This window comes from Portunus trituberculatus, chromosome 37, assembly GCF_017591435.1.
Source record: "Portunus trituberculatus isolate SZX2019 chromosome 37, ASM1759143v1, whole genome shotgun sequence".
NCBI classification, from domain to species: Eukaryota; Metazoa; Arthropoda; class Malacostraca; order Decapoda; family Portunidae; genus Portunus; species Portunus trituberculatus.
Genome location: NC_059291.1, coordinates 8,099,187 through 8,120,761, shown reverse-complemented (window position 1 = coordinate 8,120,761; position 21,575 = coordinate 8,099,187). Strand labels below are relative to the sequence as shown.

General features: G+C 44.0%; 1 protein-coding gene across 2 annotated transcripts in view; it reads right to left on the bottom strand.

Moving 5' to 3' along the window:
* Positions 1-281: 281 nt before the first annotated feature.
* LOC123514337 (zinc finger protein ush-like) overlaps positions 282-21,575 on the bottom strand; it is a 34,782-nt gene continuing 13,488 nt past the window's right edge. The window contains exons 1-6 of one of the 2 annotated variants that reach the window (XM_045272177.1): positions 14,702-15,162; positions 13,202-13,436; positions 8,251-8,392; positions 6,240-6,480; positions 5,670-5,906; positions 282-5,059 (exon numbers count right to left, since the gene is read on the bottom strand). In XM_045272177.1, the coding sequence (XP_045128112.1) occupies positions 2,397-5,059; positions 5,670-5,906; positions 6,240-6,480; positions 8,251-8,392; positions 13,202-13,389 (3,471 nt within the window). In that variant the 5' untranslated portion in view covers positions 13,390-13,436; positions 14,702-15,162 and the 3' untranslated portion in view covers positions 282-2,396. Of the gene's footprint in view, positions 5,060-5,669; positions 5,907-6,239; positions 6,481-8,250; positions 8,393-13,201; positions 13,437-14,701; positions 15,163-21,575 lie in introns of those variants that run through there. The other variant, XM_045272176.1, reaches the window with a different exon arrangement.

The window sequence follows — 21,575 nt, the reverse complement described above, 5'->3', positions numbered from 1 at the left end:
CTTGGCTGGCCCTCTTCCCTACGTAAAAAAAAAAAAAAAAAAAACGACGTATCGACTTGCCGCAGCCATGAGTTATGTGGATGTCCTCTTGGCCTCCTCCATGCTGGGTTATCCCTTTCGGAGACAACCCGTAGTGCAGGATCGGCTTCGTATTACAGTATCTTATGCAACTCATCTATATTTGTACTGACTTTCTTCCCAGCTAATAGTTGAAAGCGTCTGGTAATACGTCTCTCTCTCTCTCTTTGCACTGAAGAGGGATGATGATAAAAATACAAGCAAAACAGACATCAGTTTTACTAAAGAGAACCATAGTACACAGAGGGGCAGAATGCAGTACATGGATTGGTAAGAGGGATGAGATATGGTACAGTGAGAAAAGGCTATGGAACACACTGGGCTGGAGGTACAGGGTGTGGGTGTGAGGTGGGGGGTGGAGGGCACAGGGCAAGGGTAAAAGGAGGATCATTCAGACGCAATAAAATATAAAACACGCGGGGAGATGTAACAAGATACGTAGTTTTAAGGGATATTCAACTGTAACAAGGCGCGGAGGAGCTTATCATATGTATGACAACAGAACCAATTTAAGCATTGGGTTTAATGAGAGACATTATAATGAGTGACCCTTTCTGGAGACAAAGAGTACACCACATACACGGCAATGATAGAGATAGCAATTCCGTATAATCTAGATAAGGGTTCAGAGAGAGAGAGAGAGAGAGAGAGAGAGATACTTGCTGGCTAAAACAGTGAAATACTATCTGAAGAAAAGGATAAGATAGCAATATAAACAATGCAATACTAAATGCTTAAGACTGAGATGGAGCCAAATGTAAAATATCAAGTCAAGCCAAATGGGGCATCAGTTTTATATTAGGACTAAAAAAAAAAAAAAAAACACACAAATAAGGTGATACTGATACTTCACTTCAACATTTTGGCATTGAATCAAATATAAACTTTGTCTTTTATAAAAACAATACAGATAAGTGTTATTTAATTGCAATGTTTTAAAGAATGGAGCAAGTACATGAGAGAGAGAGAGAGAGAGAGAGAGAGAGAGAGAGAGAGAGAGAGAGAGAGAGAGAGAGAGAGAGAGAGAGAGAGAGAGAGAGAGAGAGAGAGAGAATATCAAAGAAAAGGATGAAGAGAATCTCACATACTAAAATTCATCTTGTGAAGTAATAACTGAACAAAAACCTTCTATACAGCTCTTCCATCATGTAAATATCCCTGCCATTTGATAAACTTAATACAGAAGAATACAAAATATCCAAGGAGCAAACTTAACCACACACACATGCAGACAGACACACACACACACAGAACATTCATACAGCAGTAATGTTAACATGTACATGAGCTATCACATGTTGTTCTGTACTGAGTCAAAAAATGGGGTTGTTTTTGGACACTTGGTTTCACTGGGTATTGAAAAAGAAGGCAGGAAAAGAGATGGCTAAAATGGGATACATTTTCATGAGGACAGCTGGAGAAATAGAGAAAAAGAGAGGAAAGGATTCTGACTGAGAACGCTTACAGCTTTCTTTAAAAAAGAAAAAAAATCTTATATGAACATAAAATCCTGTAAAACAAAACAAATATAGAAGAAAATTCTTTCATTAGTTTTAGATACTTTACACTCAACTATTTTCCTGTGAACACCTAATATGTTATTTGGAAGGAGCCAGGGATTTAGTTTTTTTTACTCACTGACGGCACAACACGCACGACTAGACACCACCCTCATCTCCAGCTTGAATCTACTGTGTTCTGTATTTGCACTTATGAGACTCTAGAGTATTCCATTCTGAACTTTCACTTCAGTTTCTTCCATAACAGTCACTCACACAGACCAGTGCCGGAGCCTCACTTGTCTGCTAACTCTCATCAAATTCACTTGTGAGGTCAACTGTTTTTCTTGTTGCTGCAGATACTTTCATTGGAGACTGTGTCATTGTCTTGTCCCACATTTCATTTTACAGCAATTACAACAAAACAAACAAACAAAACACAGGGTGGTAGATATGTATCTTTGCCAGACTGATCTTGAGATGTGAGAAGAATAATACAAGTCAGTAATAATCTAGTTGCTCAGTTAAACAGTGACTATAAAGCATATATATATAAATAGTTCTTCAAAATTTCTCTCTTTATGTCGTATATCTTGCATCTGGGTCCTACCAGCTAGAGGTTAGTGGGGGCTGCTGTCGGGAGTGGGTGAGTATGTACAGCTGATATGGCATTAGGTCACCCACTATCCCACCCAGCACTATATACAACTAAAGCTTAGCAAATTTCCAATAAGTTAATGCATTAGGAAGCAAGACATTGACTCCACCATGCAGAAATAAGCATTGCAAATGCCACGTCTTTAGCTAGCACTCCAGAGGTCACTGGACTGCTGTCTCGGGTGGAGTGGTGGATTCTGGCTTGGTGCAGTAAAACCTCTTGTGTGCCAAGAAGGAATCAGTGAATGAGAACGTTATATTACAAGCCTTGCAGTACCTCTGGATGTCTGGCCCGTTGGTGCTTGTTGTGCCACCATTGCTTGTGGCCTCTGCTTTAGAGGTTTCTTCACTTGGGGAGTGTGGCATTGAAGAGAATGTTCGGGATTTGTCGTTCACTTCCTCTACCTCAAGTTTAACCTCCGGCTCCAGCTTGATAGCAGGAAGTGGGGGTGAGCTCACTGGGTTCCCATTCTCAACAGGATCGTGTCTTTCAGTCTCAGGTGTAGCAGGAGGTTCTGCTGCTGAAGCCATGGCCTGGCCCTCCAGAAGAGCTTGCAGCTTGGCATCAATTCCAACTTTGTGCACTACAGTCAAGTGTTTGGCCAGGCTGGCACGGTAAGGTGTCACAAATGGGCAGAAGTGACATGAGAGAGGCTGATCTGCACACTCAGCTGCTCCCTCTGCTAGAAGGGCAGAGAGGGTAGGGTTTTCAAGAATAACCCGAGGTAGGTCAGCTATTGTTCTCATCTCGGCTACCCTCCGACTGCCGTCATCATCTTCCAGGATACACGAAATGAAATTTTCCTCCTGAAGTTCATTGGTTCTCTTCTCAAAATGCATCCTGATGTGAGTGCGCATGCCCCTCAGTGTATTGCCACGGTAACCACAGATTGTACAGCGAAAACCCTTGATGCCAGCATGGGTTTCTAGATGCTTCTGGGCAGCAGCTGCAGTGGGGGAGATTGCAGGGCAGCATGGGCATTTCCATCCATGAGATGGTGCAGGGGAAGGTGTCACACACTGATGTGCTGCCTGCAGTGTCTCTGGCATTGCACAGCGGCACCGAGGACACCTCCATAGACCTTTGGTGACACCCTCCTCCCCTGATGCACCCTCACGCTTTGGACAGTAATAGGTTTGATGGGCTTTGAGGTTGTCAGGAGAAGTGAACTTAATGCCACATGCTGTACAGATGAACTGGAGCAGAGGTTTGGTTCCCTTGGGAGCATCTTTCACAGAAGAAGATTTAGTTGTTGGTGGTGATGTAACTTCAGGCAAAGCACTTGGGGATCGTCTGGATGGCCCTGCTCCACCTTCTGCAGCTCCTGTTGTGGCTGCAGCTGGGCTCCTGTTACTGCTCGATCTGTGGTTGTCCTCCCCTTGATTGACGGTGCGAGCAGCACAATAGTGTTTCTTGTGAACTTGCAGGTTTTCCTCTTTATAAAACACAATGTTACACTCATTGCATTTTGCTTCACCTTGCTTGACTATTACTGGGGGATTTACCAGTGGTGCCAAGCCATTCATGAGCAAATCAGAGTTGAGGAGCTTGAGGGCCAGTTCTGGTGGCACACCATGCAGGCCCTGGAGACTGGCCAGTGAAAGCCCACCCAAGTTCTCAAGACTTGCCAGGAGGTTAGGGAAGCCAGGAGGCAACTGAGGCAGAACTGGGGGAACCTGAGTTGGTTGGTTAGGGGAGCGAGTGGAGGTGGAGGGCCTTGGAGACTCTGGGAGGCCTCGTGGAGAGCCTAGAGTAGGGGCTGCTGAGGCTGGACGAGGGGAACGGGGTATGGATTGCCCCTCAGTCTCACTGGAAGGTGAGGGCCGAGGTGGTGAGGCTAAGAGTTTCCCCTCAAACTCTCCAGTTGGTCCTTGGGAGGAGCCAGGACGGGACTTAGGGACTGGAGAGCGAGACTGAGTGGGAGTGTTGACTTCCCGGTTCTCTTTCTCCTCATCACTTAGTAAGTCTGTTTTGATGGTGAGTTTTGGCCTCTTGGTAGTGAGGTCAAGTGGACACTCTCCTTCTCCCCGTCTCTTTCCACACACCTCACCACTCACGGGCTTCAGTCTGGAATCATCCTTGGGAGAATGTTTTGGTGGTGAAATGGGACTGGACTGTGGGGATGCCTGGGGAGGGTGAGTGGGAGGGGGTGCAGAGGATGGGACATGAGTGGCTGCTGCTGTTGGGGAGAGGAGGGGAGGAGGAGCAGGTCCAGGAAGTGGACCAGGCGACAGTGGCTGCACCTGGCCGTTGGGAAGAACCACCGCTGCTCCGGCTTGTGGCAACACATGGGGAGGCAGCAGCCGTGCCTCAGCCACCAGTGAGTATGGCACCAGCAGGATGGGGTTTGTGGGCAGTGCCAGGATCGGCTGATTGCTTCCTGCCGCTGCATTCACCATGGCTGACAGGCTGCTTGCTGCGGCACCTGACCCAGACTCTTCCCGAGCAGGACTCTTGCCTCCTCCCTTCAGGACGTGGCGGGTCTGGCAGTAGTGAGCCTTGTGGACACGGAACGTTTTGACTGAAGAAAACTGTATGTCACAGTCGGAGCAGTACCTATCAGTGGCTCTAGTCTCGCTGAGGGTGACCTGAGGGGCGGCTGCAGGGGTGTGGGTGGCATTCCCTGTCTTGGCCAGGTCTTCAGGGTTAGTGTGGATGTTCATGTGGCCATTGAGGCTCAGTTTATGTGCAGTGGTGTAGGGGCAGTGAGGGCAGCGCAGCACACGTCCTCCCTCCTCCTCGTCAGTAGTGGCTCCTCCGTCACCTCGAGGACTCATACTGGCTGTGGAGGGCGGCAGTTCCTTGCTGCTTGTTGACTCATTGTCTGTAACAATTGTGAGTGTGAGGTATTGCTCACAAGGGAGTGCAATATTTACTGATGAGGAAAAAGAGAGACAAAAGCATAAAGTGACTGAAAAAAACAAAGAGAAAAGTAAAAATCTCGATAGAAATTTGAAAGGAAGGTTTTTGAGATATTCAATAAGATATATTTGTATGAAATATCTTAGGGGTAAAAATTAAAGTAGAAAGACAATATCAAAGAAGCTAAGAAAGCAATAGAAAACAGAGATACAAACAAATACACATCCCTAAAATCTCAGGAAAATTTAATACAATAAGAACATTATTTGACCAGCCAGATTTTAATCCTGCATGATTATTGCATGTGTTTTATATCAACGTGAATTAAATGGAATGGTAAGAGCTATGCTTATGCAAAGAAAGCTTCAGAAAGGCTAACTATCATGTATGCATATATGTATGTATCTTGAAAACACAGAAATAGTGAGAAATAATCTTTTCTTTGGGGACTGGCCCTTTATTGGACCCTTTTTTTTTTTACATGCATATATAGTATTTATTTAGTTGCCCTTTTCCAGTACCACTCATACATGACCAGTGTGAAGTGTTACGAGCAGTGTGAGTGGGTATACCTGAGTGGATGTTCTGCCGGTGGGTGCAGTAGAACATGCGGTGTGCCTCCAAGTTGCTGGGGCTGCTGAAGCGAATGCCACACACACAGGTGGTGCGGCCGTTGCTGCTGCTGCTGCTATTGCTGCTGCTGCTGCCCCCGCCAGCTCCTCCAGTGGTGGTGTCAGTGAGTGCTGAACTGCTGGTGCTGTTGTTGGTGGTGATGCTGCCAAGGCTTGATGCTAGACTCACCACTGCAGCTGCAGGTGGGCGAGAAAGTGGTAAAGTGATGCCTTTCCTGCAGCATTCAGCTATTTATCAATATCTTCAATTGCATTCTTTACTCCACTCTTATTACAATAATGTATGGATTGTGGAAAACAAAGAAAAAATTGTTTTTAAGAGGAAAGAAATATGAACTGTGCAGTCTTTTGTTGATTCTATAGGATAATGGTCATATCATTGCTAAATATTTAGCAATTATAATGTGTGTGTGTGTGTGTGTGTGTGTGTGTGTGTGTGTGTGTGTGCTTAACTTGTGAGTGAAGTAAAGGTTGGGAAGGTTGGAGAAGTGTTGGATTGGTTGTCCTTACCCGGGGCGAGGCGGTGCAGCGCTGGAAGCATGGACAACAGTGGCAGACCCTGGATCATGGAGGTGAGCTGCTGCCGGGCCGCCTCGATCTCCGGCGTGAGGCCTGGCGACACATGGGCTCGCGGGGTGCTGGGAGCCGCAGGACGTGCGAGAGGGGAGGGCTCGCTCACTTCCTCCTTCATCACGATGTCGTTGCCAAGCTTGGGACTGGAGGAGGTGCCGGGCTGCTCACTTTTCACCGCCTGTATGCCAAGAGAGTCAACATTAGATGTGGCCTCTCGCTCTCTCTCTCTCTCTCTCTCTGTGTGTGTGTGTGTGTGTGTGATGCGTCTCATAGAAACGATCCACCTTTCATTTCACCCACATAAAAGGCACGCGTTATAGGGGCAAAGGAGCTCTTATTCAGATCATGTATTTCCCTACGGACAATCCAAATACAAACCGCTTACACAAAGAATAAGCACATGAATAGCCAAATAAACAATCAACTTAACCCGTAGTACAAAAAAAAAAAAAAAAAAAAAAAAAAAAAAAGATCGTGAATTGGAGAACAGAATGCAGGGTGGAAAAACAGAAAGCTGGGTGGATGACAGAACATGAACCGGTGGAGGCAAGGTGGGTATATATATAACAACGCTGTGTGGATGGGGTCAATACGCTACAATGTGGGATAAATGACCTGACCTAGTACATCAATCATAGACATTTAAATCACGTTTACGGATAGATAATATTCTCACAAGTACATGGAATACCCTAGAATACTCATACGACCTCATAAAATGCACCAACACTTAAGTTCACGATATTCTCTCTGCCCAGCACACACACACACACACACACACACACACACACACACACACGTGACGCATACACTTATTTTATTATGAATTCCTTTCCCTAATTCCTGCCAGCATCAATGTCTCTGAGAAAGAAGGCGAGTGTGACCTGGTAACCAAAGGGAGAAGGGAGAAACAACGGGAGTGAGCGAGGAAAACACTGACGCATCTGGCAACCTTTCCTTTATCTCCCCTCCCACTCGCTCTATCTCCCCCTCCCTCGCTTATCTCTCCCTCCCACCTCCTGCCTGCCTAGCCTCCTTTGTTTTATTTTTCCAAGCCACCCTCTCTTTCTTTTCATAGCTCCTCACATTACTTGAAAGAAGAAAGTTTGTTGTAAGCCATACTACTACTTGGGATAACACGAGTGGCCTTCGTTTCTTTGTCAAACGTCTCCCCCCCTCTCTCTCTCTCTCTCTCTCTCTCTCTCTCTCTCTCTCTCTCTCTCTCTCAAGTTCGAGATACTAAACACGTGAAAGAGAAATTCTTGTAACCTACTCATTCAACACTACAAGATGTAAGTGGAGGTGGAGATGTGAAGGAAAATCAAGGTCTGTGAAGAGAGAGAGAGAGAGAGAGAGAGAGAGAGAGAGAGAGAGAGAGAGAGAGAGAGAGAGAGATGAATGGCGGGGTGAAGGAGGCATGAGAAGCAAAGGGGTGGGGATGAGGGAGGGGAAGAAGGCAGGCCTATGATACACGTCAGAGTCAGTTCTAGCCAATGACAGTTGCCCTAAAAAGTATGACAGATTTCGTTTTTGTTAGAAATATGACATAGAAAACTGCTTCAGCAAGTAGGAAACAGACTATACAGTTCACCTTCCTTCAAACTTCATTAAATAGTGAGAATAACGCACATATTATGGGAAAGAGAGAAAAAATGTATCTATTCAGATTTGCAAGCGTGCACAATTTCTTCTAATTGATTATACGCGAAAGACTTAATGAAAAAAATAACGTACTATATGAATAAAGAAGAAGTTTACTATACATTCATATTTTACAAACAATATCTTAATGAAATAAACAAAAACACTTGCCAAAATAATAACCACAACAATCGTTTACATGAGAAGTGACACACACACACACACAACGAAGTTTACTTGTATTTCAGCACGTAGTTAAAGATGGTTACGTGTATAATAATCGTACAACAAATAACATGCATGTTACCTTGATGGTGCTGGCGGTGGAGGCTGAAGCCGCGGCAGTCCCTGTTGTGGGCTGCGAAGGGGAAGGCGGCGAAGACCCGCGAGGGGAAGGAGAACGGGAGGGGGAGCCGCGTCCCTCCTTGTCTACCGCCGACACACTCAGCCTGTGGGAAGAGACGGTTACTTGGAGATACACAGGAAACATGACAGAATCCGTCAATCCAAGGGAGTGTTCATTGGAAGATCAAGTTTTGTATTCAGAAACGCTTTGCTGTCTCACCACAACTATTTTCATCGACCACAGAGATGATCACCTGGGTCCTCACTGCTTCTGCTCAAGAAATGTATAATTCTTGTTAATTAGTTACTAGAGCCGTAAAAAAAAAAAAAAGAACACGCTATAAACCAACGGAGGCCTCTAAGAGTGGTAGAGGTGAGTATACAGAAATGACTAAGAATGTACACAGCTACTCTAAAGAAGACAGCGGACATGTGCACGGCAGTAGTGTAGTTTGAATAATGGTAGTGAAAAAAGGAACAAAAATTCAGTATGGGTAACTGAAGCAGGCCGAGGTCACTTTGAGTCAGCGGAAGAATAGTAAAACACGGAGCAAGAATCGGTATGGATGACTGAGGCGAGGCGGCGGCAGGTAAAAGAAACCAGAGACCCGGAACGTCTATGCCACACAGTTACTATCTGCAGAGGGCACACAGGTGGCACACACACGCACACAAGCCGGCAGCACTCACTCCTCACCACCGGACTCACTCTCTCTCTCTCTCTCTCTCTATTATCTGGCGGCAAATGGCGGTACTCTGAATCTGGATCGCGGTGACCTCAACCAACCAAGGTCACTCGGTTACTGGCGGAGCGGACGGAACAATCATCACCGTCTTGTTGCTCACGGCTCCAGCAGTTTTTTCTTCCAGTACACACATCACGACCAGCACGTGACGGGGTGACTCACTCATGACTCCAGCAGCGAGAGTAACTGCTGGCGTCGTCTTGCATGGCTGCAGTGCATCTCCCTAACACGCTTCAAGAACACAAAGTTTTGATAGTTTGGTATATTACGTTCTTTCTTTTTTTTTTTTTGGAAAATGAAACCTTAAAATTCTATTGTTTTAGAGGTCTGAAACATCAAATAAAGCAATTTTTCTCTATTTTATTTATTATTTTTTTTCAGTAACTTTCTGGAAAATTTCCAGAGTACATTTGGAGTTTGGAGAAACTTTCAGATTCCGAGAGAGATGAAGTACAAGAAGAAAAAGAACACCACCACCACCACCACCACCACCAACAACAACAAAATAAAAACCAGACATAAGCAAACGTAGAGACAGGAGGGAACGAAAAACAGACAGGCTGACAGACAGACGGACAGACGAGGCGGATGTGGCGCAGTGATGGACGGAACCCCCACGGCGGTACATGGCGCGAGTAGAGAGAGAGAGAGAGAGAGAGAGAGAGAGAGAGAGAGAGAGAGAGAGAGAGAGAGAGAGAGAATTTGAAACTTATCTGTACAGTCACGTCCTTCATTCTTCCTAAGTTCTTAAACACGATTTTGTTCTTATAGATGAAGTGGTGGATTAGGTGGCTATTATAATGATGGAGGCTTAACACACACACACACACACACACACACACACACACACACACACACATAAATGAGCCACTACTAAGTTTTAATCTTTTATATTATTACAAGACGAGCAAATTTGAGAAGAATGCATTAGTATTGAAGTCAGAGAGAGAGAGAGAGAGAGAGAGAGAGAGAGAGAGAGAGAGAGAGAGAGAGAGAGAGAGAGAGAGAGTGATATCGAATCTGTATGAAAAGAACTACGAAGCACACCTTAAATTCAAAGTCTGCTCTTCAGACAACGCAATCTCACAGCCACACACGAACACAGAAATTTGACAGAAACATTATACGAGTTATTTGCTTTATAACATGCAGATCTGTCTATAGTCGTTTACATCATCTTTTTCAAATTTCTATATGTAATTTTCAACATCATCTCTTCCAATTTATTCTAAGTAAATTTCAACATCTCTTTCAGATTTCTATATGTAATTTTCAACGTCATCTCTTCATAATTTTTCTAAATAATTTTCAACACCTCTTCCAAATTTCTGTACGTAATTTTCAACATCATCTCTTCCAATTTATTCTAAGTAAATTTCAACATCTCTTTCAAATTTCTCTAAGTAATTCTAACATCATCTCCAAATGTCTCGTATTTTCAACGCCATCTCTTCCAAAATTCTCTTGGTATCTTTCAAACTCATCCGCTTATAAATGGCTCAATGTAAAGTTACGGACACTGATTACTTGAATGGACCGATCGAGAGAAATGTTCAACGTTTTGCAAATAACGAGTCTCATCTGCAGGAGAAGTTCGTTTGGTGGTTCCTTAGGTGTGGCGTCTTACCGTACTATTGAAAGGAAGGTGAATGATTGTAACTCGTAACTGATTGTAACTCTTTTTTGCACCTCTCTCGGATCGGTAAATATGCAGCGGCCTCCTTCCCATTCTCTTTGTGTTCTTAGCCGGTCTTCTCCACATAAAGAACAGAGAGAGAGAGAGAGAGAGAGAGAGAGAGAGAGAGAGAGAGAGAGAGAGAGAGAGAGAGAGAGAGAGAGAGAAAACTGTGTTCACAAAATGATATCTTTCTTTCAAATAGCACTCCGAGCATTTCTCATACTTGTTGCTATATTTATGGAAGGTCATACAATTTGGTGTCATTCACAGCATTATCTATATCTAATGTTAAAGTAGCTCTTTCTTTTTTGTTTCATTTTATCTTGTACTTGTGGTTCTATCTACCCTTTCTTTTCTTTCGTTATTTTTATGGCGGACATATCGGCCTGCACTCTTTTTGTTAGTTCGTCATTGCTTATCACCTAATCTCGCCTTGCACTTAAAATATCGACTCAAGTATCAGTTGTGGACACCCTCACGTTCCGCTCTCGGCTCTTGTTCCCAGGACGAAAGGGGGGAAATAGAGAAGGTTAATGTTCCCTTGAGAACGATGTATAATCACCAGTTTCATAAGCACCATTAGAAACATATCAATTCGTAGTTACATAACCTGCACCGATATCTGATGGGGTCTTGTAGTGGTGGTTAGGGAGATAGTAACACTGTAAACACAACGGGCGCTCACAAAGACGAAATCAATATGAACATCGTGGCAAAGCGATAAAGAAGTACCCCACTGACACCCACATTGACGACATACAAGCAAGCGCCTTTATTCTCAAACATTTAGGGATCTCAAGCTGATTATTTATTAAGGGCACGTATGACAAGAGTGGCTTTCATGGATGTTTCTCTCAGTGATGGTGGCACGAAATTGGTGTTAATCTATCATAAGTATCAGTAGAGTAGTGTTGAAACTAATAGATTCCACTACAGCGTGTTAAAAGCGGTTTGAAAGACTCTTGAAATCAATAAATTCCATTACAGTACGTTTACATTGTTTGGGCAAGACGCCGAAATTCTTGAAAATATTGACCACGGCGACACACTCATCACTTTGTTTCTAATTAGCATGATAAATGAATAAATAGGTGAGAAAAGTATGTTGTGGTGTTGTAGAATCCTGGTAAACAAATTAGTATGATAAAAACACACTTGAAACCAACAAATTACTCTAAACAGCCTCTCCAGCGTTGTCGAGGGGGCCGCAAATCGGTGAGAGAGGGAAGGACGTGTACCCATCGACGAGAAACACTGAAAACAATTACCGACACCATACCTGTCGATCCATCCCCTTCACCTCACCTTATGGCGGGTCTCACGCTACACCATTAACGCCACCCTATACACCCCTCCCTGCCGCTGCCGCCTCGCTCGCTCCCTGGCCGCATGTTTTCATTCACGCTCCTGCCTCAAGTCACTTCCTCCTCCCTCACGCTTGTCCTCAAATTTGTTCACGGGTTTCCTTTCCCTGCTTCAGTCATCCATGCCATCCCTACACGTATTCATGGTTCGTATTCTCACATACTTTTCTGCTTCACCTCTACTATTTATAAAGGCTTTATCTAAATTTACTAGTTTATTTTTAAGGTGTTTTCACTGTTCTAGAAGCTGATTGGCAAGATTTCTACATTATTAACCAGAGAAACACTCTTGTAAACCCAGCTAATCATCTCTGTGGTCCTTGAAAACAGTCGTGGTGAGAGAATAAAGCATTTCTGAATATGATTCCCCTTACCACATCTCATTCTACTCCCTCCCTCCATGCACGTATAGAAGGCAAATAACCTCCCTCTCCTCCACACATCCACATCCAACGACAGTCTTTTCCACTGCCACCATCCACAACCAAGGCCAGCTACCTAACCTTACCAGGTACCCTCATTCCCTCCACTTCCACCTCCCTTGCTGCCTCCACTTCACACATTCTAAACCACCTTAAAATTCCCAGTCTTCCCACCTCATTTGTGCTTCGCCGCCTCTTATAACCTCACCTGTACTCTTAAGAAAACTTTGTGACCTGTATGAGCCTGAGTGATGAAAATGCAAAACTGTTTCTTTATTCTTCTTCCCTGAGGATTAACACTTTTTTCTGCTGTCAAATTAGTTCACTACCTTTCTTTTAACACATTTCTGATAACTTGTTAGAGATTTTTCCAATAGTACTTTCATCATCTACACTTCCATCTTCCCATAATCCCTTTAGTACTGGAACACATTTTTCATCATAAGTTTTGGTTATAATTCGACGATTATATTTACATTAGGAAGGGTTTAAGGAGGTCAGAAGATTAATGGCCAGAGTCTTCTCTATTTCAAACCCCACATAAGTTTCTGAAGCTGTATAAAATCGCCTTATACTAAGCAGAATGGATATTAAATCGTGTCATGGTATACTGAAGAGGTTAACAGCTCAAACACCTTCTCGATCCTTCACAGAACCTAATTAAGTTCTCCCACACTTCTCCTGCTGCTTCTTCTCAACTCACCTGTCCGAGAGGCTTTTGACGGTCGTGTCGATGGCTTCCTTCAGATCTTTATCAACTGGGCTTGTCGCTCCGGCCGTAGACTCGCCGCCTCCTGCCTCCGCTATAGCGCCGCTCTCCGATTGGTTGGACACAGGCGATGACGTGACACCTTCCCCTGTGGCGGATTGGTCAGAGTGCGGGGACGTCATCAAGTCGTTGGGCGAAGCTTCCTCGTTGCTGTCCCAGTCATCCTCTCCTACGGGCAGAGGATGGGAGGTTATGGGTCAGAGGGGATGATGACGGTGACAATGGTAATAATAATAATATATACTACTACTACAACTACTACTACTACTACTACAGATAATAATAATAATGGTAATGGTAATAATAAGGATGATAATACTAATAAGAACGGACGTTTAACTTTAATCTTCACATATGACAGAAACGGTGGATATAGAACAGCCAGGTGTATCCGCTCTCTCTCTCTCTCTCTCTCTCTCTCGATGTGGATAAGTTAAAAAGAAGAAAAAAGATAAAGGAGGAGGGATAAAGAAGCAGCAGAAGAAAAGTACATTAAGAGAGTAAATCGCTGTATATCATGCCTGTTTGTCTCCTGCAGTACATCTGTTTGGTAGTTCTCTCTCTCTCTCTCTCTCTCTCTCTCTCTCTCCAAGTCCCCATCCTTCCCACTTATCTTATCTTGGGCCTCTGAGTGCATATCCCGTACACCTGCACTGGCTTCTTATCTTGACCAGCGCACTGAGATACACCACCACCACTCCACGATCCTTCTCTCTCTCTCTCTCTCTCTCTCTCTCTCTCTCTCTCTCTCTCTCATCTCCTGTCATCTTCCCCAGTGATGCATTGCCACTAAGATGTTGTCAGCGAGCTTTTCAGTTCATTGGTCTACGTGCACGCCGCCACAGCCGCCGCCGCAGTGTATGTTCCTTCCCTTCATCAGCAGTAATACGACCATGTTTACGTAACTCTCAGATGCGTTATCATCCTGGACTTTCATCATCATCCACGTGTTATCTCGACCTCGTGTGTGTGTGTGTGTGTGTGTGTTATCAGCCACAGTGTTATCTGTCTGTCCTCCCTCCCTTACCTGGGGCGAGGCCAGTTCACCTGTACCCTGGGACACCTGTCCTGAGCTTCTTATCTCTCTTTCTCTCTCTCTCTCTCTCTCTCTCTCTCTCTCTCTCTCTCTCTCTCTCTCTCTCTCTCTCTCTCTCTCTCTCTCTCTCTCCTAATACTCTAATACACACACATACACATACTTTTCAAGCAACACATGAAAACGCCAAAACAAGTCTTTCCCGAAGCAGTTAATTGGTTGTCGAGAGGTTATGGTGCGCGACCGTTACCTGCCCCGCCCTCGTCACACCTGCACACACACACACGTCCCCTCCTCGTGGTCTTTTTTTTTTTTTTATTTGGTCCAGAGATTTATTTCCCCCTTACGGAGGAGCGGGGCGCCGCTGGTCGACTCCCGATGCTGGTTAACCAATGTACCGAGTCAGAGGGAGAGTGTTGCGCCGCGGGAGCTGCTCGAAAACTGCGAGATAAGCGGCGGCGCAAGGAGGCAGCGAAGGAGCGGCACTGAGGCAGCCTGAAGGTGGTGGTGGTGGTGGTAGCGCCGGCAGCAGCGGCTAGCTGGCAACCAAGAAGCAGGCGTCTGGGTTGATGCCTATCGCTGGTGGCCGGGTATCGTGCCATCAGTAACACAATTAAAAACTTTACACAGGCTCCCTATCACGCCCTGCCATCTTTTCGACAAATGGGACTTGTTTTGATGGAGTGTGTGGAGGAGGCGGCAGGCGGCAGGCCCCGCGCCGCCCACCACACAGGCGGCGCCCCCTAGTGGTGTAATTGGTGAACCGTTTTGGTGCGGCGTTAGGAAGCGTCGTAAAGCAGCCTCGTGTATGTTTAGCGAGGATGCTTTACGGTTTAAGAGGCACAGCACGCAGCTCGCACCAAATGAAACGCCACGAACGATTCTGGGAACGCCAGCATCCAATCCTCGTATCGTCTCAGCCAATCAAAGATGGCGGACGTTCAGTGGGCGGAGCCTCGCTGGCCGCAGAATGAAACTTGAATGTGATTGGTTGATTTTATCACGAACGTGTAAACGAACAAAAACTCCCGCTGAAAACGGATAAATCTGTACCTGCGGGGAAGTGCGCAACTTTGAGCCTTAGTGATTAGCGAGGTAAGGCGGCGTGGGGGCGGCCGCGGGGAGGGCTGCTACGCCCCTACGGAGCCCCCCGCCCCTACACTCCCCAGGCATCTGATAGGGCGTAAAAGGCTGTCAGTATTGTTATTTGACGGGGCAAACCTTCATGAATAAAGATACACTCCTACAGTCAAACAAAGGCAAGGAAAAACTGTTCTCCCTAACTAAACTGGCAGCGGGAAGCCCAGGGATGAGTGAGCGATAGCAGAAATTAATGGCTGTCTTATCGGGAAAAAGCCATAGACAGGCGGGTGGCGATAAAGCCAGGTTGGAGGTTCATTAAGTTGGCAGATTGCAGAGTCCCCCCTCCCCAAGCCCCTGCCGCCTCGTCCGCCAATTATATGACCTGTATAATTAGGTGCCCGGCGCGGCGATGCATAGGGTCGCTTCCTGTCTTGGTGATCGCGTGGGAACTCTCGCTCCCCGACACAAAGGGCACCCACCCTCTTCAAAAACCAGGCACGCTCCTTCAAGACCGCTGAGAAATACCGAGAAAAGGTGATCATTCTACTAAACTTCACAATAACCTCACCAAAAACACGCCTTCGCTCGCTAAGATGATTCGTCCCTTTGTTTACAACCTCCCTTGCAAAGTCAACCAGCCACACGAAACGCTAATAAAGGAAAGATACCGACCTTTCTACACAAAATATGACCCAACAAACTCATCACACACTCACCACTCCTTCCAAAGCCATAAAAAAAAAAAAACGATAACTCATTTAAAACTTCCCAATAAGTTCCCCAGAAACACACCAGCACTAATGAAAATCACCACAAACTCACAACGACTCTAAAATCACCACTCCTTACAAAGACATAAAAACAAAACATTAAAAAAATACGATAATTCTTTTAAAAACTTCCCAATACGTTCACCAGACACACACTAACACACCAGGACTATTGAAAAATCACCCCTACTCTTATTGGCAATCTTCCTCTCTCACTCATTACCCTAAAAAAAATACGTGAAACAAAAAAGAAACTCCAAACCAAAATTTTTCAACATGATACGCAAAATCTAAACACCCAGAGAGAGAGAGAGAGAGAGAGAGAGAGAGAGAGAGAGAGAGAGAGAGAGTTTTAGTTCCTTCTCTTCGCCAGTGCTAAAAGGTTTCAATAAGGATCTAAGCAATAAACTAGATTTCTTATGTTCAGGAATCGGTTCGTAAATCGTAGAGAGAGAGAGAGAGAGAGAGAGAGAGAGAGAGAGAGAGAGAGAGAGAGAGAGAGAGAGAGAGAGAGAGTAACTAGACAAACATGAAAAATAAAACTGTAAGACGACAAAAAGAAACCAACCACCTGACAGAGAGAGAGAGAGAGAGAGAGAGAGAGAGAGAGAGAGAGAGAGAGAGAGAGAGAGAGAGAGAGAGAGAGAGAGCTGTGTGTGTGTAGATATAGGCGAACCCGCAGCCACCTTAAGAAGCAGACTATCAGATGAGTCTAATGCAAGGGCATCATCTCTCTTGACAATTACTCAGTCTTGTCTAACGGGAGAGAGAGAGAGAGAGAGAGAGAGAGAGAGAGAGAGAGAGAGAGAGAGAGAGAGAGAGAGAGAAAGGTGTACAAGACAAAGATAAAAGGAAAGACAGGGAAAACGTTGAGAGAGAGAGAGAGAGAGAGAGAGAGAGAGAGAGAGAGAGAGAGAGAGAGAGAGAGAGAGAGAGAGAGAGAGAGGAAAAAGCGGCTGTAAACACGTGTTAGTGGTTAAGTTTCTTGCCAATTATAATAAAAAAAAGAAAACCTTAAGAAACAATACGAATCAAGATAAATGAGTGAAAGTAATTAAGAGAGAGAGAGAGAGAGAGAGAGAGAGAGAGAGAGAGAGAGAGAGAGAGAGAGAGAGAGAGAGAGAGAGAGAGAGAGGGTTGAGGGGGTGGGAAAGAAAACAATAACAAAAGTGAATGAAAATGAGAAACCAACAAAGGGAAATTAAGATATGAATGTTGGAAAAAGAAAAAAAAAGACAAGAAAGAACCAAAGTAATGAAAGTAAGGATAGAAGGAAAGAGGAGAGAGAGAGAGAGAGAGAGAGAGAGAGAGAGAGAGAGAGAGAGAGAGAGAGAGAGAGAGAGAGAGAGAGAACGTAGTAAACACACACACAAGCTGAAAGAAGTGGCGTATTATAACGAAAGCAGCGATAAAAGGCAGATTACAGTGAATTACGAAAGCAAAGGTGGATATCCTGACTCTATGGAGAGGAGAAACAGGTGTTGGCGGTGGCGCTTGTGTTTCGTCCGTAATACTCGCGAGGTTTTGTGACCCTTGACTCCTCCATTTCAGTTACTTTCCTTCCTTTCAACCCATTCATTACTATGACACATTTCCTTATTCATTCTGCATGCTATTTCTTGATTTTATACAGCTTTAGAAACTCATGTGGTGGGGAATTGAAATAGTGAAGACTGTGGCCATTAATTTTCTAACTTCCATAGACCCTTTCTTTTGTTAATAAAATGGTCTAGTCATCACAATTCTCAAGGTAATAATGTGTCCCAGTGTTGAATGGGTTAATATTCAGTGCTCTCTTGAAAAGCGTGTACTCTTCATTATTATTATCATTATCATTAAACACTTCAGTACTGGGACACATTTTTTCCTTTGAGATTTGTGCACGACTAGACCATTTTTCATACATTAGGAAGGGTCTATGGAGGTCAGAAGATTAATGGCTAGTCTTCACTATTCTAATCCCACACATAAATTTCTGAAGCTGTATAAAATCACCAAATAGTAAGCACAATAAATATGGAAACGCGTCATGGTACTGAAGGTGTTAATAATGTTATTGCTCATTTCTTTGAATTTTTACTTCTCTCTTCTGTTCTTGTTTTATATTCTTACTTTTTTCTTGTTTTTTTCTCTTTTTTTTAATTAGGAGGAGCAATAAAAATAAAACAAAGAGGCTAAAAAGACCATGTGAGGTGCCAGTACCTCAAGAGTCAGAAACGATAATTAAAATGTGGAAACCAAGCGTCTTGAAACCTTCCACTTCAAAGACTTCAAATCATATACAGGAAGGAGGAAATAGAGAAGCAAGCACACAGTTTCAGAATGTACGCGTTACGATATAACACTGACCTCTTCAATAATGGAACACATTTTTCCAATTTTGTTTACACTAAGAAGACTTTATGAAGATTAGAAGATTAATGGCCTGAGTCTTCATTATTTTAATCCCCACGTAAGTTTCAGAAATTGTATAAAATCACCAAATAGTATGCAGAATTAATATGAAAATGCGTCAAGGTACTGAAAGGGTTAACAGTAGCAGTAGTGGTAGAAATAGTGCACATATTTAATTTCATCACACGTGCAAAGTATCCATGCGTGTGTTGGTAGCTGAGTCTCGTGGCTGCGTATCCTGCGGTGGCAACAATGGAAGTTCAAAGAGAAGCAAGGGAAGTTATCTAAATACGGCAGAGTGGCGAACTCCAAGTGTCCGGTAAGCAGTGATCTGCCTACGGAGAGGAGGTACGAGGCACTAATAATAGAGGCGAGCCGCTGCACCGCTGTGAAAACCTGCTGTGCAATGAAACAAGAAAGCGATTGTGGAAATGAGGAGACAGTTAGCAAAAAGAATTGAGATAAGACTAAAGATGGTGAATAAATGTTGCTATTTTCAGTTTAAGAGCGAAGAATGAAGAAATAGACTGGAAACTGAATAAAACTGTTAATGTAGAACCACAACTTTAGTAAACAGACAGATATTCAAGTGTTCAGTATTCCAAATGTGTGGAGAGGAGAGAAGAGAAAGAGAATATAAGAAGCGGAGAGAAGCTGGGTGAGATAAATTGAGTATAAAGATGGAGGATGTAAGAGATTGGTGACGGGAAACTGAGAGACAAGAAAAGAAAGAGATAAATGGGAAAGGAAATGAAGGAAAAGTAGGACGTTGTAAGGTTATATATACATTAAGAACGGTTCGGTTAGATTAGCTAAGATGAAGTTAGCTTAAGTAAGATTGACTTTATTAGGAGCACACAGCTGGCTAGAAGAACACTCCTTCCTGGGCATCGTATGAAAGGACAGAGCGAGGGGGACTGACAAGACACATCATCTGCATTTCTTTTCCCACAATAATACAAGACTTTCCCTTTAACTCCTTCAATACTGACACACATTTTCACCTTGATTTTTGGGTACGATTAGACGATTTTATTTGCATTAAGAAGGGTCTGTGGAGGCCAAAAGATTAATGGCCAGAGTCTTTACTATTTTAATCCCAACATGTATTTCTGAAGCTGTATAAAATCACCAAAATAGTAATCAGAATGAATATGAAAACGCGTCTTGGTACTGAAGAGATTAGCTTTCAGAACGGTTTGTATGTATTTATGGTTCAAAACTACAAAAAGAAACTATAGGTGCAGTAGAGTTCCAGGTATAGCATGAACGGAAAAAAATAACAATGCTAAAACAGACTCTTTTGATTTATCCTTGGCCAGCAATTCTAAGTGACGTGGCGGAGGCGTGAGAGAAGAGATTATTTTCACGAGTAAAAGACACACGTCACCCTAACACACACACACACACACACACACACACACACACACTCTTAACCTAACTTAGCCCCTTCACCGCTTCACACTCTCAACTCACACTGAGGTGACGCTAACCAGGCAAACCCACACTCAGCATTCACAAGCCAGCTCGTATATAACTCTTCTATGACCGCGCGACACAGGACGGGGGGCAGGAGGAGGCGGAGGAGGCGAAGGAGGAGCAGGAGCGGCGGGGGCAAGGAGGGAGGGAGATAAGCTGAGTCGGACAGTGTTCAGGCCTCAGATCTGTTGTCTCTCGTTAGCTGAAATGACATGCACTGATCACTCACCTCGATACTCCCCCACAAACCCTCCTCGTTCTTCTCCTTCGTCTCCTTCTACCCCTACCTCCCTCTCCTCCTCGTCTCCACCCTGCACTTACCTCCTCAGCCTTTCTATTCCTTCTTTTCTCTTTCCTTCCAGTGGCGTCTTTTCCATCTTTTTTCCTTTCCCTTATTTAGCATCTCTCCTCTTCCTCTTCCTTCTCTCCATCCTTCACATGTCACACCCTCTCCCTTACCTGTCCTTCACACCACCTGCTACTCGCTTTAGCCTCTGACAATCTCCTTCCTTTGCTACACCCGAGATAGTAAACAAGGGCACACCCGGGCGTTGCAAACACTACACAGGGCTTAATATGTTTCTTACGAGAGAGAGAGAGAGAGAGAGAGAGAGAGAGAGAGAGAGAGAGAGAGAGAGAGAGAGAGAGAGAGAGAGAGAGAGAGGTGGAAAAATGTGAGTTAGGTAATGAAGGAATAAAAAGGAAATGAATGAGTGGGGTCTAGAACAGCAGAACACAATGCAATACAGATAACTCAGTCTACTTCTTACGAGTGAGGGAATAGTAACAAAAAGATAGAAATGTAAGCCTTGAACTTCACTATGAATACACAATTATATGAAGCCACTTGAACTTAACTCCTCCAGTACTAGGAAGCGTTTTTTTTTTTATATATTTGTTGTGGTTATTATTTAGCGATTTTATATAGCTTCAGAAAATCATGTGGGGATTAAAACAGTGAAGATTCTGGACCATTCATCTTCTGACCTCCATATACTCTTCATAATGTAAAAAAAATCATCTAATTACACCAAAAATTCATGAGAGAAATGCGTTCCAATAAAATCTTGTCAATCCGCCTCTAAAACCGTAAAAACACCATCAAAACTCGTGTAAATTTAAATAAAGCCTTTTGAGATAGTAGAGGTGAAGCACATAAGTGTTTGAGAATACCAGCCAAAAAGCCACTCTCTCTCTCTCTCTCTCTCTCTCTCTTTCCGCCACCTCACTCACCTATCCCACAAAGAGAATACAATACAAATAGCACTGACGACTAGGAAGAGGAGGAATTATTTATACAAGAAGCGAATACAAGACAAGAACTAGTTTATGCTGAGCGTCGTGGATGTGCACAGTCCTGTTTTATCGCCCAGACAAACTGCTCTCGAGAATTTATAAGTCGTGTGCTTTTATTATTTTTTTCTCTCTCTTTTTTTTGTGCATCGAAGTAGCAAAAGTGGCAAAGTGGCAAAGTGGTAGTGGTGTTCAGTTTAGTTAAAAGATGGAAGACGGCGATGTAAGAAAGGAAATTAGTATGTGTTACGTG